The following is a 26,862-nucleotide window of genomic DNA, read 5'->3' as shown; positions in this document are numbered from 1 at the left end:
ACGCAGGCGCAGGTCGCCCGTACCACGTGACCTGTGACGTCATAATATACACTAAAATATTATACAGGAGGAGGCCCTCCTATGGTGAAAATTTAATGTCAATCGGACCAACGGTTTCCGATAAAATGAATTTTTAAAACGCAGACACGCACGTACGTACGCACCCGAATGGTTAACCCAGCATTTCGCTTTCGCAGGGTAAATATATATGCCAAATTGTTTCTTGCAAAGTTTCTAATTCTGGCAGCAATGTTTACATATTACGTTTTTATAAATCAAATAATGGAAACATTATATACCTGTTGCGATTTTATTATGTTATCGTTGGCTCACCACAAACCTGTTGTTGGAGAAGGAATTTTTTTTTTTTATCACGAAGTCGGGGATTTTTTGGCCCTTTAATGCAGAAGGTTCGTTATTACCTCCGCCACCAAAGGTGGATGGAGGTTATGTTTTCACCCCTGTCTGTCTGTCTGTTTGTCTGTCCGTTTGTGAACAAAATATCTCGAATGGTTGTGGACGGATTCGGACGAAATTTGGCAGAGATGTAGTGTATCTGACAAGGACGAAATGATTAGATATTGGTGAAGATCCGGATTCGGATTCGGCTAATATAAATTTTTAAGTCATTCTTCACCATTGGGAGATGGGGCCAAAAACGATACATAGCACGATATCTCAAAAAGTTGTGGACGGATTTGGACGAAACTTGGTCGACCGGATGGGTGTCTTACAAGGACGATTCGATTCGATTTTGGTGAAGATCTGAATATGGATTCGGATATGAGAATTATTTAATTTTATAAGTGATTCTTCGCCATTGGGAGATAGGGCCAAAAACGATACATAGCAGGATATCTCAAAAAGGTGTGGACGGATTTGGACGAAACCTGGTGGACTGGTTGTGTGTGTGACAAGGAAGAACCGATTCAATTTCGGTGAAGATCCGGATCCGGATCCATCTAGTATAATTTTTTAAGCGATTCTTAACCATTGAGTGATATGGTCAACCAGGAGGAGGTTGATGCTCTCCACTGTGACGTTCTAGTTTGATTTTATTTTAAGCCAACAATTCATATTGATTTACCTCCAAGGCCGAAGAATGAGGCTGCTGCTTTCACATCACAGACAGGTCTGCGGTCTCTGTTTGTTTTTTTTTTGTTTTTTTTTGGACCATCTCTCCTTCGGTCTAGCTTTCTACTCTATCGAAACCCTACAACCCTCCACAGCAACTCCATGATGCACGAGTTCTTCCATTAAGCCCCTTCCTGGTTAAACTCCCTAAATCCAGGATAGCTGCAAACCTCAACTCTTCTCGTCCTTGCTTTTCCCTTCTGTGGAAATGTTTTCCAGAGGCTGTGCTACTTTCTGGTGCCAATAGTGCGGTTTGTGCACGATAGCTCATTGAGGGTCCAATGTAACACCCTTTGTCGTGACATGTCTATCATTTACAAGAGTGACAGAATCTCTTTCACGTTGGAAAGGACGCGATCATCTCTCAAAAGGATTGATGAGTAATCAAAGTGGCAGGTAACTGGTCATGTGATGTGATGTACAACTGGAGGTCGTTTTCCGGACACAAATTGGTAAAATTCGATCCAACTCAAACGACTATTTTACAGAGTACGAGCCGGTGCATTGTGGGACTGCATCACCATTTGCAGCAGCAAGCTTTAGGGTGACTATTAGGGTGCGATATGACATGCACCTGTGAATATTAATATAGTACCTGCACACGGAACCAGATGAAGCAAAGAACAACAATCTTGGTTCGGTGTTCTTGGATCCATTTCAGTCTTGTTCTCTCAACACAGCATAATTTTTTATTTCAATCGTATTATGCACGTATCTTAATGCTTTTATGCTTGTGAAATTTTCCTGGCATGCTCCAAAACCGTAGAGTTAATGAAATGATCAGTGTAAAGATTGCATGTGGTACCATAGTTTCTGCGATACGTCCCATCAGGCTCCTCTTGCCCACTCCATGCACAGGTAAGCACAGCATGAAGCTCCGAATAATGAATTTTTGTCCTTCTCTCTGTGTCCTTGGACTTGCGCTCTCGACTGTTTGTTTCTATGTGCGACAATCTGTACGTGCGTGCCCTTAAAAGAGAATGATTGCGAGAAGGTGGCCTCGACTGCTAGTTATGACAGGTGCGATGCAGATCTGCATCCCTGCATTCCTCAGACATGAGCCTCGACACTCAAGCTGCCCCCTCTTTGCAGGATGCCCCTACGCAAACCCCGTGGCTGGCATGAAATCCAACCTTGGTTCACAAACCATGCATCTCGTCCTGCTCTCCATGCTTTTATACAACATCTCGGGGTTTGAATGTCCAAGTCCACAGACCTATAGGGATGTTACCACAGTATCTGGCCTGCTGTAGAAGGTCAAAGGTCAACTTATATTGCCATCTTTTTCCTCCAAGCAATATAGAATATTTTGCCATCCAAATCCCTTCGCTCTCTTTTCCACACGAGCTTTCTCTGTCTTTCCAAGGTGTGGCTCAAATTACTGTAGTACTCGAGCTGTTGGTGGATGCTCAGAGTTCTGCGGACATGATCTCACAGGTCCCTCATACGGATACTTCGTTGAACCACAATGAGTAACTAAGAATGTTCTTCACCGCTCATTTCAGTGAATAGCACATCTGTTTCGGATACATTTTGCCATATCAGGAGTGAAGAGACTGTGGGATACAAGACCCTTAGTAGAGCACTTTTTCTTAATCCCACATATGTTTGTGCTCTGTTTGCATGACAAGGACATATTTGAAACATGCATCTCCCCCTGAAGGATTGGCATTCCTGCATATCCTCATATCCTGTGATGAGATTTTTGGTATGCAAGCATTTGTCAGTGTCAAGAACAGCTTTGTAATGTGTTCTCTTCTCTTCTCCAATTGCTTTGGAGACATAGCTTGAGGAAGAACCCCAAAGGAGAGAGAGAGAAGCCGCATGGAGGCCTGACCTCCCACAGCAATAATAACGACATGGCTCTCGTGCATACCAACATCGTTACAGAACAGGGGCAGCTGACTCAATGATCACACTAAACATGTCATGATTTGAGGTGCGGCGTCCATCTGGAAAAGCTATAAAGTAGCACATTTTTGGGTCTCTATAGACGTGGCGGGACTTGTGTGTACGTGAATAATTGTATTATTAATGTTATAATAATATTCATTTGCTTACTCAGTAGTATCACGCTCATCTTTGTGGTATCGAGTCTACTCGTAAGTTTGTCTTGCGTCAGAAAAAGGGAAATTATAATGCTGGTCTTTCACAGTGGGATCATATAAAAATGCTTTGGAGGGATGTTCGTCCAGCTGTTCCGTCTGCTTGAACTCAGTTGTGAATATTAAACATCAAACGGTATCATTTTAAAATAATGCACCATTGTGTACAATAGAGATGTAGAATTGTTGGCTTTTAAAATAGGCATTTTAAGGCCATTTTCCCTGCTAGAGCGGGGGTTAGCCTTGCGGTCCCCATGACAATCTTCTCCATTTTGCCCTATTTTCTGCATCTCCCCTTGTTAACCCCCTTGCCCGCATTTCGTCTTCGACCATCTTTAGCCAAGTCTTTCTCGGTCTTCCCCGTCCTCTACTTCCGTCTACATTCATTTCCATCGCTCTTCTCAACCAGTCACTTTCATCCTTCCTCAAAACATGACCAAACCAGCTCAAATTGTTTCTCTTCACAGCATCCATCACAGGCTCTATTCCCATCATCTTTCACAATTCATCATTTGTCTTCCTCTCTCTCTCAACGATACTCCTCACATCCACCGAACCATTCGCATTTCCACCCTTTCCAGCCTTCGTTGCTGCTCTCTACGTTCATTACCCAGCTCCACTGCACTGCAATACTCCACTGCACCTCAATCTGTATTTGAAATTCCCTCTGGATGATGGACCCAGATTGCAGATATTTTTGAATATGATTAACGACCACTTGGTGAACGCTATTCAGGCTGCTTTTGCAAGCCATGGCGTTGCAGTAGACAGAGCTGCCTTTTTGTTTTTAATCACCAATTTTTTCATTGACTAACATTTTTGTGTGATATAGTCACTCTCCCCCTGCTTCCTCTCTCCACCCTCCTTCCCTTCTCTCTCTCCTCCCTGCTCCTCCCCCCCCCCTTCCTCCTCTCTCCCCCTCTTCCTCCTCTCTCCCCCTTTCCACCTCCACCTCCCTTCTTCTCTCCTCTCTCCTTTCTCACTCTTCCCTCCACCCTCCCTCCTGTCTCTCCCCCTCCCAATCCACTCCCCTCCCTTTCCTTCCCCCTCCCTTCCCTTCTCCTCACCATTTCCCTACCTCACTCCCCCTCCTCCTCCCCTACCTCTTGCCCTTTTTCCTCCCCCTTCCCCTCCTCCTTTCCCTTCCCCTACCCCTTTCCCTTCCCCCTCTCCTCACCCCTTCCCCTTTCCTCCCTGCCCTTCCTTCCCCTCTCCCCTCCCTACCCCCCCTTCCCTCTCTTTTCCTCCTCCCCTTTCCCTCCCTCCTCTCCTCCCTCCTCATTCATATTCCCATCAGGAAGCGACTCGTAGTTACCCGGCAATGGCAGGTACTTTTGCTAGTATATTTATATTTATGGGAACGCTCACAAGGCTAACTCATTATGATAAAGATTCTTTCATTTATACCAATTACCAAGGTTGCATAATATCTCAGTTCATAGTGTCTAATATCTCAGTTTTGAATTAGATTCACCACGGAATGACATCTGCCTCTATTGATTGATGTCTGGTGTGTTGGCAGGAGGGACACTGCATCATTAAGAAAATCGCCCTCCTTGCATTGTGAAAGTTAAAGGACCTAAACCTTGGCCTTTTTTTGAAAGAGCCTACCTTTAGGTTGATATCTTATCCAACTTATAAATGTTGAATCTTGGTTGAGCAGTGGAGTGAACGTGATGCTTCAATAGAAATTGGTCTATAATTCCATTATACTCGATGAATGGGGAGAATGTGAGCAGAATTAGATAACAACAACAAAATACAAAGAACTTCAATGCAGGAGGCCATTAGGCCCATCGAGCCTGTGCAGTCATGCCATCATCTAAGTACTCCCCCATCCCAACTACTTCCACATACTGATCCAAATAAATTTTCTTGTATGTGCAGACTACCATCACTACCCTTGCAGGGAGACCGTTATATGCATTCACCACTCTCTAAGTGAAAGATTCCTGCCTTACTACCATCATAACTCTCCTCTTATTTACTCTTAAACTGTGCCCCCACCCCCCTGGTCTCGTCAGTGTCCATTCTGCTGAAAAATTATTCAGCACTTATTCTATCTTTACCCTTTATTATCTTCAACATCTCTTTCAGATCCCCTCGCAATTGCCACCTTTCTAATGTAAAATTGGATTTTTATCATGCATACAATTCAGTCACCATGCTATTTTGACCTTCTATGACTGCTATGTCAACATTATCATTATTCCAATGTGTACTTATACATAAAATAATTATTCTGTATATACACACACAAGTTGAGTCACCCTATCCAGATAGGGTTATTTAAGCTTTCGTAAACCACCACCAATAATGGTGTTTAAAGCTGGAGCAAAAATTAACCCGGGAGTGCACTGCAACAATGTTTGGCCAAATGGCCTCATTTCCTTATGTGAGATCAGTAGTTTCTCCTCAGTTTCATGTTGTCGGACAGCCTGATGTTGTTTAAAAAAAAAAAAATTCAGACGTGGTGTGTTCTTCATGTGTGCCCATAAGCTGAACCTGGGTATCCACTGGGTAGATGCAACATTTGGTGGAGATTGTCCCATTCATTTTATTTTTTCTATGATTTTCTGACCTACGCAAACATACATGCAGAGAATGTCTGACCCTGGGTACTCCCAGCACGTACAGTGCCTTCAGAAAGTATATATATGTACAGTAAAACTTCCTCCAAAGCAGCTTCCTCGAACGCGGTTTCCAATTTACGTGCTGAATTAAATAATTCAAAACCTCCCCAACGTGAGGGTGTTTCGCATTTACGCTATCGTGGCTGGTGTTTTCCCAAAGATTTATATTATTCTTATTCCTTGTTACTGTACTGTACTTTACTTAACCCTTGTACACACAACTCACAAGGCAGGTGTTCTTAGGCTGAATACAAGGCTAAAAAAGACCCCCCTTGTGTGGACAAGGGTTAATTAATATTTAATTTATACATACGATAATACGAGTCGCCACCTGCCGTCATCGCTCCCAGTTCGATTTTATATTCTGGATTAATTGCGACAAAAACGGCCGGCGTTTCCCCAAAGATTTTATTCTTTTTCTTTATTACCTTGCTTAATTACTATTTAATTTATATACATGCGCGGCACGAGTTGCCACCTGTCACCATCTCCAAATCTGCCGCCATCACAAGTGAGCTCACGTCGATCATGATGGCTCCCATCGTCGATCGTCATCACCCAAACCTCCAACGACCACCTCACAATAAGGTGAGTTATTTTGCAATAATACAGTAATAATATGACCCTACTGCAAAGCCGCAATGAGCCGACGAAGCCAAAGCCTCGATTGAACTTTTTCGCAATTATTGTTTATCCATACTTCCGCATCCGCAAGATGGCGGCCTCCATCGAGCGATTTGGTGCGTCAAAGATTCGAAATTCTCAAAGGATCCAGAAAAATCTGGGTTATTTTAATTACAAAATAGAGGTGCAGAAGATTGTGAATCATAAAACGACGGGTGAAACAAACTCTTATTGAACTTTTTCGCAATTATTATTGTTTATGCATACTTCTGCATCCGCAAGATGGCGGCCTTCATGGAGCGATTTGGTGCGTCAAAGCTTCGAAATTCTCATAGGATCCAGAAAAATCTGGCTTTTCAACATAATACGTACGCGTTCATTGACAACACCGGCTTCGCCGGCTATTATGATACTAACACTTATTTTAATGCACTGTATATTTAATAATGCTGCACCATTCCATACAAAGAAACATGTAAAACAAAAGCAAGAAAGGCTGTTTTAGGGTCAAATTTTTGGGGAGCCTGGAACATATCCCCAATTTCCCCATACGTTTAATGATTCCTCCAACACGAGGTTATCCCAGAATGTGTCGTTACTGAGGAACGGGCTTATTCTAGCCGAGGATAATGACTGTACCTGAGTTGCTGTGTTGTCATGATTTTCACCAATCATAATACAAACAATTTTTTTTCCACAAATGTATTTGTTGTGTTTGTGATAATACATTTTTATAGGCAATTTAGGTTGAAGATTGAGGTTGAATGTTTTTTTTTCAAGAAAGAACCCCTCAGCACATACATAGGGGAGTGGTAGGTGCAGACTGGAAGTTTGGGACGATTACACCTCACCACCACGTAATTCAAAACACCTCACCACCACGTAATTCAAAACACCTCACCACCACGTAATTCAAAACACCTCACCACCAAGTAATTCAAAACACCTCACAGCCATAAAACACGTAATAAAAACACCTCACCACCTCGAAATTAAAAACACCTCACCACCGCGAAATTAAAAACACCTCACAGCCATAAAACACATAATAAAAACACCTCACCACCAAGTAATTTAAAACACCTCACAGCCATAAAACACGTAATAAAAACACCTCACCACCTCGAAATTAAAAACACCTCACCACCACGTAATAAAAACACCTCACCACCACGTAATAAAAACACCTCACCACCAAGTAATTTAAAACACCTCACAGCCATAAAACACGTAATAAAAACACCTCACCACCTCGAAATTAAAAACACCTCACCACCACGTAATAAAAACACCTCACCACCACGAAATTAAAAACACCTCACAGCCATAAAACACATAATAAAAACACCTCAGTCACGAAATTAAAAACACCTCACCACCAAGTAATTCAAAACACCTCACCACCATGTAATTCAAAACACCTCACCACCACGTAATTCAAAACATCTCACCACCACATAATTAAAACACCTCACCACCACATAATTAAAACACCTCACCACCACATAATTATAAATACCTCACCACCACGTAATTCAAAACACCTCACCACCACATAGTTCAAAACACCTCACCACCATGTGATTTAAAAACACCTCACCACCACATAATTCAAAATACCTCACCACCACATCATTCCAAACCACCACGACGTTATTAAAAACACTTCACAACCACGGAAACAAAAGTTTGATGGAGTTGTTAAGTGACACCACAGACACTGCCCAGATGTGGAGATATCTATCTATAATTCCAGTAATCTCTGTGTGTTTGTTTGTACGTTTGTACGTTTGTACGTTTGTACGTTTGTTTGTCTGTGACCGCTGTTTCTCGACAACCACGGGTCCGATATACTTTTAACTTGCCAGGTATATTGCTGGGGACCCGAGGATGTGCCTTTTCAAGGTTTCATATTAATCGGACAATTACTTACCGAGCTATGTCCAAAAAACGATTCAACCAATCAGAGAGCAGCGAACTATCGCGTGTGCCGAACGTGGCGGACACACTCTGCCTCGGATGGCACATTTGAGAGCGTATTCATTTATTTCACGTTTGCAAACTATGTTGGCGCTATGTTGGCGTTAAACTATGTTTTAAAACTAATTAAAACCCCGGGGGGATTGTCACTGTACTCGCAAGCCGTTCGCCGTTCGCTTTGGCGTTGCGAATGAACCAAAACATTTCATGCACCAAACCATTTCATGTAAAGCGTTCGCCGTTCGCTTTGGCGTTGCGAATGGACCAAAACATTTCATGAACCAAACCATTTCATGTAAATAGAGGGGGGGATATAATTTTAGATATAGATATAGTACGGGCATGCCCTAGTATAGATAAATGACTGTACCCGAGTTGCCGTTTTGTCATGGTTTAAACCAATCATAATTAAAACAATTATTTTGCACAAATGTATTTGTATTATACGTGATATCACATTTTATAAACAATTGAAGTTGAAAAAAATTTTCTTTCCCGAAAAAATCCCCCCCCCCCAAAAAAAAAAAAATTCCAATTTTTTTTTTCTGGGGGGAATTTTTTCGGGAATATTTTTTTTAAACTTCAATTGTTTATAAAATGTGATATCACGTATATTACAAATACATTTGTGCAATACCCTCTCTTCTGGCGAGGGTAAAAAATGACTGCACAAGTGTGGTGGAGATTACATAGGCGAGACCGGAAGAACCTTAGGCCAGCGCATTAATGAACACCAGAAGGCCTTTGAGTGTAATCACCCGGAAAGATATGCTATCGCCAAGCATGGACATGTTCCTCTATGGGGCAATGTGAATGTGCTGGCGGCATCCCCGAACCGTGCCAGGAGGCGAATACTGGAGGCATGGCACACTGGCCAAACGAGGGCACCGTTGACAGAGGAGACCGTGGTGTTACCACAGGCATACGGACTTCTCATTCATAAATACACCAGAGAGACACCGATGCTGGGAGGAGGACAAGGACAAAGTGGGACATAACCCACATAGGAAACAATGATAACAAACACAATACACTGCTCAAACACGCACAAAACACTTGCAAAATAATCCGATCACGGGTCAATGGTCACGAGATCTCGCAACAATGCTTTGTGATTGGTTGATAGAATAAGCTCACCCCTTCCCCCAGGTATATCTGGGAGGAGGTAAACAAGGGAATTTCTCTTGATAAAGGCCAGTGCACGCTGGGTTGCTGGCCGAAACGTTGAGTTTTTGAGACAAAGCTATAGGTTGGAGAACGGAAAAATGGATGTGTGTGTGTGTGTGTGTGTGTGTGTGTGTGTGTGTGTGTGTGTGTGTGTGTGTGTGTGTGTGTGTGTGTGTGTGTGTGTGTGTGTGTGTGTGTGTGTGTGTGTGTGTGTGTGTGTGTGTGTGTGTGTGGTGTTGTGTGTGTGGTGTTGTGTGTGTGGTGTTGTGTGTGTGGTGTTGTGTGTGTGTGTGTGGTGTTGTGTGTGGTGTTGTGTGTGTGTGTGTGGTGTTGTGTGTGTGTGTGTGGTGTTGTGTGTGTGTGTGTGTGTGTGGTGTTGTGTTGTGTTGTTAAAGAAATACTCCCTCAAACTTTTGTGAAATCATACCGAACTTCTGTTATGCACATACAGTCACGTGAAAAAGTAAGTACACCCCATGTAAAGTTTTGACTTTTTCAACATATTTCAACATACAGCTATTTGATCTTCATTTCAACAATATTGAGAGATAAAGGTGATATAATATAACAAATATCATGAAACATTCATATTTTGTAGTCCATTGTGTCATTTAAATAAACATAAATGCAAATTTTGCATGTGGAAAAAGTAAGTACACCCCTACATTTATCATGACTTCAAATACCTATAATTAGAATTCGGTGCACCAGCTCAGGTGCAAATGATTAGAACATCGTTAGAGAGGATCTTGGAGGAACCTGTCTTATTTAAACCTCAGACATTTAGTTTGGTTTGCTCTTTGTTGTTGAAGTGTGCAGCGTCACCATGCCGAGATCAAAAGAGCTCTCTGAGGCCTTCAGAAAGAAGGTTATAGATGCCTACGAGTCTGGGAAGGGATTTAAAAAGATCTCCAAACAATTTGAAATCAATCATTCGACTGTCCGGAAGATCATCTACAAGTGGAGAAGATTCCAAACAACTGCCAACTTGTTCAGGCTAGGCCGCCCCAGCAAGTTCAGCCCGAGAGCAGACCGCAAGATGCTGAAAGAAGTCTCGAAGAACCCCAGAATGTCATCACGGGACCTATAGGTAGCTCTTGCCACTGTTGATGTCAAAGTGCATGAGTCTACCATTAGAAAGAGGCTGCACAAATTTGATCTACATGGGAGGTGTGCCAGGAGGAAACCTTTGCTGTCCAGAAAGAACATCATGGCAAGATTAAAGTTTGCCAATGAACACCAAGGCATAGACCAGCACTTCTGGAACAATGTGCTCTGGACAGATGAGTCAAAGGTAGAGCTAATTGGCCACAGTACCAGAAGACATGTTTGGTGAAAACCAAAGACAGCATTTGACCACAAGAACCTGATACCAACTGTAAAGCATGGTGGTGGAAATATTATCGTTTGGGGCAGCTTTGCTGCATCAGGGCCTGGGCAGCTCACCATCATATAATCCACTATGAATTCTTCATTGTACCAGAGGGTGCTTGAGGATAATGTGAGGCCATCTGTCGGAAAGTTCTCTGCTCACCTTCACTCCTCCATTTATCTTTTCTACCGCCTCTGGAACAAACTCCCTCACTCTCTTCGATCTCACTCCACCCTCCAGGTCTTTAAAACAGCTGTTCACCACCATCTCTTATCTTCCCCCATCCAAAACCTTGATCTTTTCTATCCCCGCTAATTTCACCCCAATTCCACTTTTTTGAAATACCAACTTCTGTCCTGGAAGTCCTTGGTGTCCTTGTGTTTTATACTTCTCCCACCCCCCCTTTCCCACACCTCCTCCCCTCAAGCCCTCTCCCTCCCACACATCTCTCTGCTCTCATATGTTGTGTTTGTGTGCTTCCCCTTCTCTCCCCATCTTGTCTTCCGCTCCCTCTTTTTATATATTTTGTTTGTTTGATTTGTTTGTGAAGTAAATGTTAGCTCTTTCACGAGCCTCGATTCAGTATACAAAAAAAGTTGAAGCTCAACCGAAGGTGGACCTTGCAACATGACAATGACCCTAAACATACCAGTAAATCCACCAAGGAATGGATGAAAAGAAAGAAATGGAGGGTTCTGGAATGGCCAAGTCAAAGCCCGGATCGAAATCTCATCGAGATGTGGGGGGATTTGAAACGAGCTGTGCATGCAAGAAACCCCTCAAACATCGCACAGCTGAAAGAATTCTGCATGGAGTGGGCAAAAATTTCCCCAGTCAATGTCAGAGACTGGTAGACAGTTATAAGAAATGCCTACTTGAGGTTTTCTGCCAAAGGGGGCAATACCACCTATTAGAGCCAGGGGTGTACTTACTTTTTCCACATGCGAAATTTGCATTTATGTTTATTTAAATTATACAATGGACTACAAAATGTAAATGTTTCATGATATTTGTTATATTATATCACCTTTATCCATCAATATTGTTGAAATGAAGATGAAATAGCTGTATGTTGAAATATGTTGAAAAAGTCAAAACTTTACATGGGGCGTACTTACTTTTTCACGTGACTGTATCTCTCCCGTGTGTATGTGCTCAGGGTATATTTGTAGAAAATGTTTTTTTTTTTCGAAAGAAGTTTTTTTTTTTTTTCAACTTAAATCTTCAACTTCCATTGTTTATAAAAGGTAATATCATGTATATTACAAATACATTTACGACAAGATTTGATAAATGTATTTTGGTCGTGGTTTTCTCGCAGTAGGGTAAAAACGAACACCGACGAACGCCGACGAATGCCGACGAACACTGTTTCAGTAAAAACTGTGAGAAAACCACTACCCAAATGCATTTATCAAATCTTGTCGCCGGAAAGCCAACGACAGCAACAACAATCCAACCACACCTCCACACACGGTGGCACTTCCATAGTACTTTACAACACGCTTCGTATAGATACAACACGCTTCTGAAACCAAAAGCCACATTATGTGAGTACAACATCAACAGCACCCACAAACCACAAGCGTCCTTACGAGTACAACTGTCAAAGCCAAAAGACCAGGTGAACAAATTTTACCGAAAGAATGTCATCTACAACATACAATGTGAAGATTGTGAAGCCAATTATGTGGGCCAAACGTCCAAACGCTTAACCACAAGGCTAACTGAACACCAACATGCTGTAAGACAACAAGACAGGTTGTCATTGGTTGCGACACACACACACACACACATCAACACACACACACATCAACACACACACACATCAACACACACACACATCAACACACACACACATCAACACACACACACATCAACACACACACACATCAACACACACACACATCAACACACACACACATCAACACACACACACATCAACACACACACACATCAACACACACACACATCAACACACATTCTCTTGGAATCAAACCACGATCCTTGACACAGGATCTTTGAGAGTGAACCGCAAGATTGTCGATGCCTGGTACTCTGATAAAAACTCCATCAACCAACACATCGACTTATCCCACATACATAGCACTATGCAATCAATTACAACATCAAAAATGGCAGTCATTTGAATGCTCTGTGATTGGCAAGGTCTTGGACCAATCCTTGCCGTGAACCGTACCCAACGGAACTTAACGGTTTCACCACCACACAACACACAACGCCTCTGAGGAAGAGAACGAGCTTGCTCTCGAAATGTCAGGTGATTAATAAAGAATTTAAATTTTTTTTTTACTGCTCAGTGTGCTATCCTTTACAGTTTACAATATATATATATAATATATATATATATATATATATATATATATATATATATATATATATATATATATATATATATATATATATATATATATATATATATACATTGTTATGTTATGTATCTATATATTGTTACGTTTATGAGAGGTCGATGAAAGAATACCGTAGGAGAGGTAGAATTGTATAGGAAGTGGCATGGACCACGTGATGCTCGTCCTCACAATCTCGTTCACGAACACCGACGTGCCAAGGAAAAGAAAATGCGGCCGTGCCTTCAATCCGAACCCCACGCAAACAGAGCATTATGAAATGTTCACGTGCTCGTCAATGAATTCCCCTCGTGCAGGAGCGCTATGAACTCTGACAGATCGCCGTGAAATCCCGAAGTAGAGCGAGATATGAAATCGTGACCGTTCACCACCAAAGCCAGAAGATGCGAGGAAGGCAAGAGCCTCGACCGTTCTCTTTCAAAGTCCAGACCCAAGAGAGAGATGTCGGGACACAAGCGCTCGTTGTCAAAGCCAGGACTCGAGAGACAAAATGTCTGCCCTCCAATTATTTTGTACTCGAGACTGACGTCATCTCATGGCGTCTCCGTGTCCGCTCCTATCAGCGAGTGCCATCTCAGCAGTCCTTGCTTGAACGAAATTTCAGACCAATCACTGCTCTTCGTGGCGTGGCCTCATGGCCCCGCCTGCTCTATGTGGCAATGTCGCGGCTGGCAGTGCCAGCGGTAGTTGAATGCCCCGGTTCCGGTACTTTTATTTTGTGTGGCAAATGCGTGATTTCTTTCTTGTGTGCGTGCTGCGTGTGTCATAAGGAACAGAGGAAAAATAACAGATGCCATTACATACAGGGGATTTACCATTAATCTCTAACTAATTAACATAACCCCACCCCTCGTGATGGGAACGAAAATACGCGCTTGCATGACATACGGTCTACCGGATCCCTACTTATGTTGCATGAGGGTTTTCTCTTCTTCACGACAGTCGGAGCACACCACCTATTCAATTCTACCTGGACTAAGGTATTGTGCCTGCCCCCCACAAACGTAACTATATATATATATATATATATATATATATATATATATATATATAGTTACGGTCCGCGGTTAAGGATGGAATGTTTGCTGAGCGGAGGCTCCGCGGCCGAACAGTTGTTCCCCGACTAAACCCGATTCACCCAAACGTTGGCCGTATCGCGCCACAGATATTCAATGTGGAAAAGACTAAGACGACGAATGCAAAGAGGAAGAAGAAGAAGACGTTCAGAAGAGTAACGGGGTTTATTATTATTTACACACACATAAGCAAAAAGAGCAGTCACGGGTATTTACAGCGGACATGAAAAAGCAGGTAACACAGTGCAAATTACTAGCTTATACTGACTTAGTTTACTACCCAGGACAGCACGAACAGAACAAACTCACGTACGCAAATGGATGGAAGGGTAGGAATCGTTTGGAGGGATGAGCAGGTGGGATCACAGGGCACAGCGAGCAGGTCCACTCTGGGCGGGAAGCGAGGAGCCGGCAGCTCCTTGTATTCGGCTTTACAGCGCACGCCGGCAGGGTCACTCGGCGGGTTGAAACGGGGCTGGTTGAAGTGGCTCTTTGTCAAAGGCTTTTCGTATCTCTCACGCAACTCCGGTGCAACTCTGAACTCTCTCCCGGTGGACTGCCAACCCTCTTACGCACCTGGACTCATCTGCCGTATCCCTCGTGTAGCTTGTCCCAGCGATCGTCGCACCCTTCTGTCCAAACCTTCAGCGCGGGTCTGACACGCCCTCCTCGGTTTCGGTACCGCCCTCCCCCCCGTGCTCTGTTTCGTGACCTTGTATAACTAAATATCCCACGGGCTTGTCTCCTTATTTGGGCATGGCGCCGACGGCACGCCCCTTGTGGCGCGCCCTGGGCTTGCCTCTCCCTGGCGACCCCGCCCCTTGGTTCAACAGAGCACGGAGCACATATTCACTATAGCAGCGAAATGAGAGGGCGTGCACCCCACGCTTGTGAACTGCTTTACCCACAGATGGAGAGTTTGGCTGGGAAATGGAATGATTGAAGGGGAGCTATTCTTAATTGATTCGGTGCAATGGAGTGTCATTCTAATGGAAGACAAGGCCTTACTCTAAAACACATAATAAGATATAAGCTACTGAACAAGGGTTTTTATCGTGTCCTTCAATGTGGTGTTTCATGGAATTAACTACCGAGACGCCCTTTTTACCTTTACACAACTCTGGAGGCAGGAGGGGCCATATCCAACCAATGTTGCACAACAATTTACCACTACAAGACACACAATCAAAAAAAATACAATCCTCATATCCGCAACACAGCACCCTCCTCCTCTTAGGCACGTCCCGGGCCTATAACTTTATTTAGTGTGACACGTAGGTGTAGTTCCCTCGACTTTTAACCTGACCCTGCGTGCGACAGTTTTAAAACATAAATAAATATGTCCCGCTGCTCCATTGCACCCTGCTTAACAGACTCACGCCCACAGCTAACCGAATTGCGGAATGGTCTTCAAACTACACACTGACGGTGGGGAGCATTATTTACAATTGACGCTACTTTATTTACAAAACGCAACCCAGGACCTGTAATTGTTCTTTCTGGGGGGGAGACAGTCTGCTCTGCATCAATGCACCATGAAAGCACCCAAAACCGCACCAACACACCCTCAAGCCCCAATCGGTGCAGTCACCACAGTTCATCAGTGTTCATGAATGTTCAATAATAAAAATAAATCAACAACCCCTAACCCTGCAGGTGGTATCTTGCTCTTCGGCTCCCTCTGCTGGCTATTATTATTTGTTCTTCCAGATGTTGTCTTTTCTTTGCTGGCGGCCTATTTGTATTAAAACTTGCACCCAACGTGTCCATTTTTATTTATTTATGGCCCACAGGGGCCGACTAGTGTGGTTCACCTGTGGGGCATCGGTGCCCTGTGGCCCAGGTCCGCCAGCAAGATTTCGGGCCCTCATGGCCGGTTCCAGCAGAGGGGCCATGCCCCAACCCATGGGGTCCATAAGTGGTGCTCGGCCACAGACATGTGGTCCATAATGTGGTGCATCGATGCAGACAGCTGGTTCTGGGAGTTCCGGGCGCACAATGGCGGACTCACGCACGCTCCCCTCGGCGCCCAATGGCGCACAGGTCATGTGGGAGACAAAAGGGGGGAAGACAGATGAGTGAGGGGTAAGGTCACAAGGGTACACATCAAACAAGGCAATGCAGGGCGAAATGCGTACGGAGAGCGAAGTGAGAAAGCTCGTCCCTACCGTACGTCACCCCCCCTGTCACTTACACTACCCTTGCCCTTACCCCATATTTACAAAATCACATTTACAAAATCGTCACTACTGTCACGTCTTCCCCATATTTCTTCTATACCAAATTCGTCACCACAATCCCTCTACTTCAAAATTTGCCATCACCCAATTCATCATCAATCCTCATAAGGAGGAAGAGATGGAACATCAAGCACAATGTCACACCCACGTCATGATGTGTCTCACAATCCAAAACATTTGCACATAAAAATAATTAACCATGGCATGGTGCGGAGTACCTGTCACCTCAGGTGAGTGGATGTAGATGGTGCGAGGAGATCCTTCATCCTATCTACCCTCTAAATGATTTTAACACACTTTACACTACCCGGGGTCTCTCCCTGCAAATCCATTGGCCAACTTACACTATGGGTTCTAAAAACCAATTCCCATTGACCAAACTGTGGTGCTTCTCAATTTGGGGTCTCACTCCCCCGATTCATCTCCCGGTGCCCTTGCACAATTTCTGGGCTGGGTCGTGTAGCTCTCCCAGCAGGTCTACCCGCCTGCACACCTCCACCACTGTAGTTGCCACCCGAGCTTATCTAGCTCCTCACCCTAACCTATCTAATTGGGGAAGGCCCCTCCTGGCTCTGTCACCCCACTCGGTGCCCTCTGGCACTGGGCTACCCGGGTCCGTCCTCCGGATCCTCGGGCCCCATCCACAACAACTACTACCGGCTCCCAGAGCCCACCTGCGGCCTCACCTGGCCGACATCCTCACAGTGGTGGAGTGCCCATTTAACTACACACACACTAACAGGCTACACGCCCAGCCATTTCCACAACACTAATGCACCCATCCAAACATCATTCTTCCACCCGCACCACAGATGCCAATATCCAACCACAATTTACCTATACCCTCTACCTAACACTTACACTACCCGCCCCGGGTATTCGTGATGGGGGTCCACTCTTCCCCCATTCACACCTTCGCACCATCCACTCCACTCCATAGTTTCCACCATACTCACTCCACGACCATCCATTCCAATACTCCATATACTCCACACTCCATGTATTCCACATCCCATGTATTTCACACAACCATTTATTCCATACACCTGTTGGTGCACACCTGTGCACTCACACCTGGTGCCACCTGCACCCTCCTTCTCCCTGGACCAGTTGGTCAACACAACACACCTCACCATCACCATCACTCAAACACTGCTCCATTCACCTGTTCAGTTACACCTGTTCACCATACACTTTCAATCCTCAAACACACGGCATCATCTCATCTAACTACTCCCCTCTGAAACTTGCGCTTCCCAGTCGCCCCTTTAAACTACTGCGCTCCCACGTCATTATCATCCACTCTAATCGACCTGCGCCCCCACTACAGGTGTCATTGTCACTAACTAGCCTTACCGTTAACTATTGTCATCTTCTAGGTCCCTACACATGATATATCCTAACCCACCCGGGCTAGTTTTCACTGCCATCAACCCCATAACTCTAGTGCTCCTTTGCCCCCCCGCTGTGAGGGATGGTGGATTGGCCATCCCATCACATGGGGCATCTCTTACTATAAATTTTGCTCGTCCAATTTCCACAAATCAAAAATTTGCCAATCATCTGCCAATCACTGTACCATTACCAATCATTACGCTGCCAATCCTTTGCCAATCTTCAAATTTTGTTTTTTTCTAATTTCGGGTCCAGATCACTATCCTCATCATCACAGTCTACTTACTAATGCCTCTCGGTGCGCCAATTCACTTCTAAAGCTCGGCTTCGTAAAGCCGAGCAATAAATGCGGGTTGCCTGGCTGGATGCGTCCGGCACTCGGTGCAGGGCAGGACGCTTACCCGGGCCGAGATCCCACCCACCACCTCGGCACGGAGCCATCCCATGGCCCGATCTCGACCTGCCGGAACGTCTCAACAAAAAGGGGTCGCCATGACGACCCTTCCTATCGGGCTGCCCGCTCCGCCTAGTGGAGCACGGACGCGGCCGTTCAAAGCGATGCCCAGCGTGGATCGCGTACGGCGGTCCTTTCGAACCCGCCGTGGTTCGGATCCCCGCCGGTCCTCGCGGCACGCGAAGCCGGCACGCACCGAGGGCCCGATTCAGCTATAAGTCGCTCTAACCGCTAACCCGGTTACCGTCGATGCCTCACCTGCATGCTTACACCCCGCAGCCCGTTCCTTGCTCATACATCCAGCTGTTCCCATGCTCCTCGTCATTGCACCTTCTCTTACACACCCAGGTACACGCATTCCACTCACAGACTTGGTCACACACCTGACCACCTCACACCTTTGCACACACTCGTTGTTCGCACACCTCACCAACACACCTCTTCGCGCCCCCTTCTCGGTCACCTCCTCTGTGACAACCACAGGTGTGCTCTCACTCGCACACCCAACCACGTGTCTCACTACTAATTCCAGCGTGCAATCCCATACACGCTCTACCATTCCAGGTGTGCTTCCTTCCATTCCAGGTGTACATCCTCTCTCACCTGTCACAACCAACTCACGCTCCGTGTCACTCTCACTGCTTTCACCACCACTCTTGACAACGCACTCACCCTTACTCTCGACAGCGCACTCTTTCCTCATGCACCTGTCCGTTACACACCTTTCTCGCGCACACTTCCATTACACCCTCTGTAACACTCACCACAGGTGTGCATTCTCCCTCTTGACAGCGCATTCTTTCCCCATGCACCCGTCTGTTACACACCTTTCTCGCGCACACTCTCCCTTTACTTCCTCTGTAACATTCACCACAGGCGTGCATGCTTCCGTTACATCCTCTGTAACACTCCTCACTACGCGCTTCCATGTGCTCCCTCGCACACGCGCTACGACCGACTCACTCTCGACAGCACACTCACTCCTCGGCGCGCACTTTTTCCTCACACACCCCAGAGTCGGACATTCTCGCACACCTCCTCCTTCGCACACCGTACCTGTCGCACACTTCACCAACGGCCTCTCACGAACACCCGGATCCAAATCAACCCCCAAGCCGACTGAAGCTTTCCTCACATCATATGCATTTCCGAATATATCGCCACTCACCTTGGCACCTCGTCTCCGCACCTCCTTCGCCACCTGCAAACTCTTTATTTGGTTAGTGAGCACACCATTATGAGTTGAGCACCGACCTTGTACATATTCCATCACCTCCTCCTGTACTTCTTTCTTAGTTTCTGTCCATCTCTTCTTAATTTCACTCACCTCTTCTTCCACTTCCTCTAATTTTTGCTTCACCTCTTTTATTTCCCGGTGCGTCTCCTCAAGTTCGTCCTCTAAGGCTATTTTGACCGTCTCTATGTGCGTCCTCACCTCTCGGTCCTTCGTCTCCATTACTTCTGTCACCTCTTCCAACCTCGTTGTCAGTCCCTCACGTACCATCTGACATTGCCTCTGTGTCGCTATCAAGTCATTTTTGATTTCTTTTTGTGTCGCTTTCAACCCTCCTAGTACCGCAGTGTTCTTTTGTACCTGCTCCACTAACTCCGTCTGTCCCACCGTCAGCTGTTCCACCTCCTCCGTCAGGTCCTCTATTCCCCCCTGTAACCTAGCCGTTCCATTTCTCACCTCTTTCTCCATACGCTTTTCACCTCGCTTTACCTCCTCCCGTACCCCCGAGACCTCCTCACTTACACCTCGTCGTATCTCCTCCTTCATCTCCTCCCTCTCTTTTGTAGATGCCGCCCTCATCTGTCCCAATTCATCCCTCTGAGCATCCAATTTGGTTTCTACCCCGATTTTCACCTCCTCCAGCTGCTCTCCCATTTGTTTAATTTCTCGGGCGGATTGCTCCCCTATTTCCCGCAATTTGCCTTCCATTCTATTTTCTAACCCCATTAACCCATTTTTCACCTCTTTTATCCCGTTGTCTAACCCCTCAAATTTCTTGTCTAATCCCTCACGCATTCTTTTCTTAATTCCCCTCGCTTCGTCCCTCATTACCCCCAATTGCTCACTCTGAGCCTCCATCCGGTTCCCCAATTCATCCCTCATTCGCTCACTATCAGCCCTCATTCTGTTTTCCATTCGTTCCATACTGTCGTTTTTTTTCTGCATTTCCACCATGAATTGGGCCATGAAGGCTTGCATTTGGGCCGCGCTCATTGGTTCCGCGGCCGTGGCCCCCTCAACCACATGCGCGAGAGCACCATTTTGTGCGCCTGATACCCCCTCAACCACATCCTCCATATACATTTCCCCGAGGTCCTGGGTCGATTCTACCCCGTCTATCTGTATCTCTCCCACCGGCATCCCGTCGCCTTGACCAGCCATGGCGCGATTTCAAAATTCGGGTTTTTGTAAAACAAAAGCAAATTTCGGCTACTCCAAATTTTGACCAAATTTTTTTTTTCTAGCTGTTTTAAAAATTTGGTTCGGGCCTCGTATCCCACTCCTGACACCAATTGTTACGGTCCGCGGTTAAGGATGGTATGTTTGCCGAGCGGAGGCTCCGCGGCCGAACAGTTGTTCCCCGACTAAACCTGATTCACCCAAACGTTGGCCGTATCGCGCCACAGATATTCAATGTTGAAAAGACTAAGACGACGAATGCAAAGAGGAAGAAGAAGAAGACGTACAGAAGAGTAACGGGGTTTATTATTATTTACACACACATCAGCAAAAAGAGCAGTCACGGGTATTTACAGCGGACATGAAAAAGCAGGTAACACAGTGCAAATTACTAGCTTATACTGACTTAGTTTACTACCCAGGACAGCACGAACAGAACAAACTCACGTACGCAAATGGATGGAAGGGTAGGAATCGTTTGGAGGGATGAGCAGGTGGGATCACATGGCACAGCGAGCAGGTCCACTCCGGGCGGGAAGCGAGGAGCCGGCAGCTCCTTGTATTCGGCTTTACAGCGCACGCCGGCAGGGTCACTCGGCGGGTTGAAACGGGGCTGGTTGAAGCGGCTCTTTGTCAAAGGCTTTTCGTATCTCTCACGCAACTCCGGTGCAACTCTGAACTCTCTCCCGGTGGACTGCCAACCCTCTTACGCACCTGGACTCATCTGCCGTATCCCTCGTGTAGCTTGTCCCAGCGATCGTCGCACCCTTCTGTCCAAACCTTCAGCGCGGGTCTGACACGCCCTCCTCGGTTTCGGTACCGCCCTCCCCCCCGTGCTCTGTTTCGTGACCTTGTATGGTAATCCCACGAGCTTGTCTCCTTATTTGGCCATGGCGCCGACGGCACGCCCCTTGTGGCGCGCCCTGGGCTTGCCTCTCCCTGGCGACCCCGCCCCTTGGTTCAACAGAGCACGGAGCACATATTCACTATAGCAGCGAAATGAGAGGGCGTGCACCCCACGCTTGTGAACTGCTTTACCCACAGATGGAGAGTTTGGCTGGGAAATGGAATGATTGAAGGGGAGCTATTCTTAATTGATTCGGTGCAATGGGGTGTCATTCTAATGGAAGACAAGGCCTTACTCTAAAACACATAATAAGATATAAGCTACTGAACAAGCGTTTTTATCGTGTCCTTCAATGTGGTGTTTCATGGAATTAACTACCGAGACGCCCTTTTTACCTTTACACAACTCTGGAGGCAGGAGGGGCCATATCCAACCAATGTTACACAACAATTTACCACTACAATACACACAATCAAAAAAAATACAATCCTCATTTCCGCAACAATATATATAACTCGTCGATTGCGGATCTCAAACTCGTCGACCTACTGAGGGGGGGGGGGGGGGGGGGGTGTTAAACCCTGCTCCCCCTCGAGCTTCAAGTCCACGAGGCCGCCCCCACGCTATACTCGTGGAGGACGGATTGCTGGGCAATTCCAGCCGCCGAACCCACAGCTAACGCGTGGGAGGGTTAACGGTCACAACCTGAGTACCTTCAACACACGCCGCCGCGAGAACGGGGGCTGAACCTCACACGAGTCACACGGGTATGGTACGCCCGAGTGGTTTTTGCGTCGCGTAACTCGTGCCGTTAATCACTATGAACCCGATCGAGCGGTTTTAACTCGTGCAATCCGAGGCCAATGGTGAAGGGACGAAAACAGCCAAGTTGGAAACAAACCACAGGATTTATTCACAAATGTACAATGGTGATAGAAAAGGGACACGGAGGAGAACCTTAACCACCTTACTTAGGTATCCCAGACAAGGGCCCTCAGACTCGTTCGGGGGAGGGGAGGAAGAGGGGGACGCGCACAAAGCGCGGCTTCTTTGTGCAGTTCGCCTGGACGGCTCGTTGGGCGTTTCCCCCTGAGGATGTTCGCGGCATGGACGTCGATTTCAGTCGTGCACGTAACGGGAATCCATGGAGCGTGTCCCAAAGCCAGCGAGGCAAAGCACACGTGCAGGGAGTCCAGGCAGAGGCCGTCAGGGCAGAGAGTGCGTTCAGAATCCCGGGACAGAGAGAGACCAGAGGGCGAATCCAGAGCCAGAGATCGTCAAGAGTCCAGGGCCAGAGAGATTGTCCTGCCAGAGAGATCGTCAGGGTCCAGGGCCAGAGAGAGAGAGTTTGGGGGTCCGGGCCGGGTTTTATAGCCTCCGGAGCCCCACTAGAATGTTCCACGGGCCTCCACTGGCCACCGGGGGTCACGTGTCGTGACAGCCCCTCATTAGTCACTCCCCTTAGCTCTCATTGGCCGCCGTTCTTGGCCACTCCCTTTAGTTCCTATTGGCTGTTATTTCCTGGCCACTCCCTTTAGCTCCCATTGGCCGTTCGCTGCTTACCAGCCATGCCCTCCGGCTCCTCCCTCGGGCCTCCTAGACTTGTCCTGGGCCCATGACATGGCATTCCAGGCTTCAATGAGGCCTACCCTTACTCTACCTGCCGCAACGCATACTAACACTAGGAAGGAGACTATACTTCACATTTAATAAGAAATAACTGACGAAGCGAGGCTACATGTTGTGGTGCAACTAACTATAGGGGGGTTGCCTTTATTTCCAAAAACCGCAACAATATATATACATACACACACACACACCTAAGTTGTGACGAGCGCATAATATGGGTAAAACCCCTGGTTGGCGGCTCTGGATTCATTTTCTTGTGACCATAACTCTCGGTCTTTAAAGACCTGAATATCTGATCCTAGTTTGGAGGCGATGTGTTGCTACAACTTGTGTGTTGCTAATGTATATATACAAAAATGAATTTTTCTTCCTTTGAATGCGACATGACGCTGACGCCATGCTACATTTAGAGGTAGAATGGGATAAACACACACACACACACACACACACACACACACACACACACACACGAGGGTGGGACATATTTAATAATGAAATGCTTCCTGTAATAGACTAACATTTACGTATTGAAAAAACATTCTTGGCAAATATGATGTGCACTTCATTGCCCACATCATCGTCCAAGCTGTGTATCCCACAAAAACAAACACCAATTTAGAATTACATGATGACTGCAAAGGCATTGAATAAGAAGTTGAAGTTCAAGCGTTGTTTAAGTGATTATCGTGTTAACAATGTGTGCAGCACCTGATGTCTGTCAAATTTAATGACATGGTATGTTAGGAAACCTCTAATCAGAACAATGAGTAAACCATGTGCACACCTCCTCATTAGTTGTGTTCAATTAAACTTGCTCATGTCTCCTATAAAACAATCCTTTGCATTTACAGTATATGGGCTGTAAGAAACAAGATGAGGCATGAAGTTGAATAATACTGCAATCTTTGTTCCCACAAAATGCCCTCTATTACAATTTCCCCTCTGTGTCTCTCTGCAGTCAATCTCCTCGACTCAAAGATGCTGGAGGGTGATACGGGCTGGATGGCATTTCCTCCGGAAGGGGTGAGTGGTAAACCTTGCTTGTCATGACCGAATCGATTTCTGTCCATCGGCCTTGCGTTCCTATTGTGCGTCCCCTGATGTGTGTTCCTGATATAGGTGATGTATTGCTATGGCCTGTTGCATCACCCTCTGTTCTCTGACCTCTGTTTTGTCAACCGAATTAACAGTCAAAATGTCTCACAATGCCCTTCTTCAGTCTGCCCATCACCAGGTCCCTACATCGACCATCTGCATGGCTGCACATGCATCACCACACGGTACTCAAAATGTTTGGACTATTAATTCAGTTTCTTGAACAGAGGTTGATAGAACAGGTTTCAATTCCCGACCACCAATCTCTCTTCATTTTCCTCTGGGCAATGCCCAGAACCAATCCAGATATTTGCTTGCATAATCTCACAGCCTGGACATTGTGTACGAAGCTCTTCATGATCCAAATTGGTCCTTGGTCTAAGTGCCACAAATGCACAATGTCTCGCTCAGTGGTCAAATCTCCTGAGTGTGAATGCAAAAGAGAGCCCTGGGTTCCAATCTAGATCTTCTTACTTTTAGATAAAATGCATTCGCTAATTTCAGCCAAGTCTCCCATAATCACTTGGGTTTCCAAGTGAAACTAATAGAGATGGAATTCTTGTCTCTTGATACTCATACGAGTCTGCCTTTGATCGACCACTTTCCTTAGCCAATAAGAAGGCCATCAAGATTGGTGTGTGATGGCCCATAAGAGAAAACTTTTAAGTTTGCCTCCCCTACCTCCTTCCACACCCTTGAGAATGAATGGACTTGTTTCCTTTTTCTTTCCATGAAGCTCACTTTTACTGCAACTGAGAAAAACCTTTTCATTACCTCCGCCACCAAAGGTGTATGGAGGTTATGTTTTCACCCCTGTCTGTCTTTGTCTGTCTCTTTGTCTGTCTGTGAACAAGATATCTCAAAAAGTTGTGGACGGATTCGGAAGAAATTTGGCGGAGTTGTAGCGTATGTGACAAAGGACGAAATGATTAGCTTTTGGTGAATATCCGGATTCGGATCCGGCTAGTAGAATTTTTAAAGTGATCCTTCACCATTGTGAGATCGGGCCAAAAACAATATATAGCACGATGTCTCAAAAAGTTGTTGACGGATTCGGACGAATGTTGGTGGAGAGGTTGCATCTGTGACGAGGAAGATGTGATTCTATTTTGGTGAAGATCCGAATCCGGATCAGAGAATTTTTCAAACGATTCTTCATCATTGAGAGTTCGGGCTAAAACCGATATATAGCAGGATGTCTCAAAAAGTTGTGGATGGATTTGGATGAAACTTGGTGGACAGGTAGGGTGTGTGACAAGGCCGAATCGATTCGATTTTGGTGAATATCTGAATATGGATTCGGATGCGAGAATTATTTAATTTTTAAGCGATTCTTCATCTTTGAGAGATCGGGTGAAAAGCGATATATAATGTATTTCAAAACGTTGTGAACGAGTTATGACTAAACTTGGTGGACGAGATGGTTAGGGGTGACAAGAACAATTCGATTAGATTTTGGTTCAAGTTCGAATCCAGATCTGACCTGTCAGTGGGACACAAAACATAAACTGTTCAGCCTGGCGGAGGTATGCACTCTACCGGTTCCCTTCTAGTTTACATTGACTCCATTCTGGGGAAGGGGTAGGTGAGGGTGAGGGTGAAGGTGGAAGAGAAAGGGTGGGGATATTACTAATTTAATACACATTGCTGTTTGTGTCCTTGCACGGCAGACCTGTTGACTTGAAAGAAGCTTACTCAATATGGAACATACTCTCTTCGCTTGTCTGTTTTGGTTTCTCAACTGATTTTGTCCCAATTTTATTTTCTTATTTACTTTGATGTATTGCTTTTGTAAAGCAAACTAATCGTTGTTTTCCTTTTATTCTTCTTATTTTTTTCTAATATTACTATTGGTTATTAGTCCTAGGTCTAAATCCCATCCTCATCTACATCGTTTGTCGATTGAGATGGTTTTCCGCAACGAGGGAAGTATCCACTGATAAACCCCCGAATGCTTTTTCCGTTCAAATTTCAAATGCGTTCATAATTTCATGTCTTTTTCTATTCCGACGTTTAAAATTCATTTTTTTATGGAGAAATTTGGTCTTTTATGAATCAGAGGCATCTACTCAACCACTCAAATTTGCTCAAGGTAGTGTCAAGCACGTGTGAAATATCGTGCACATTGTTGTGAGGAACACGGATGTGACGTCACCCGATTTTCTAGATCACCTGCAATTCTCTCGAGGAGTAAAGCATGTCCTACTCACAACTGATGACAGGGCAATGATTCCCAGGTGAATGAAACTATTTATAAGCGAGTCTTCTGGGACAAACACCTGATCACGTAGGCGATGATGAGGCAGAT

At 45.6% G+C, this 26,862-nt stretch overlaps 1 protein-coding gene across 1 annotated transcript in view; it reads left to right on the top strand.

The window, feature by feature from the left end:
- LOC137430032 (ephrin type-A receptor 3) overlaps positions 1–26,862 on the top strand; it is a 493,848-nt gene that overhangs the window by 115,332 nt on the left and 351,654 nt on the right. The window contains exon 2 of the mRNA XM_078780089.1: positions 24,418–24,482. Coding sequence (XP_078636215.1) covers positions 24,418–24,482 — 65 coding nt within the window. The remainder of the gene's footprint in view (positions 1–24,417; positions 24,483–26,862) is intronic.

Source organism: Myxine glutinosa, chromosome 6 (genome assembly GCF_964187855.1).
Source record: "Myxine glutinosa chromosome 6, kmMyxGlut1.1, whole genome shotgun sequence".
In the NCBI taxonomy this organism is placed as follows: Eukaryota; Metazoa; Chordata; class Myxini; order Myxiniformes; family Myxinidae; genus Myxine; species Myxine glutinosa.
The sequence above is the reverse complement of the archived record's forward strand: the minus strand, read 5'-3'. Positions and strand labels throughout refer to the sequence as shown.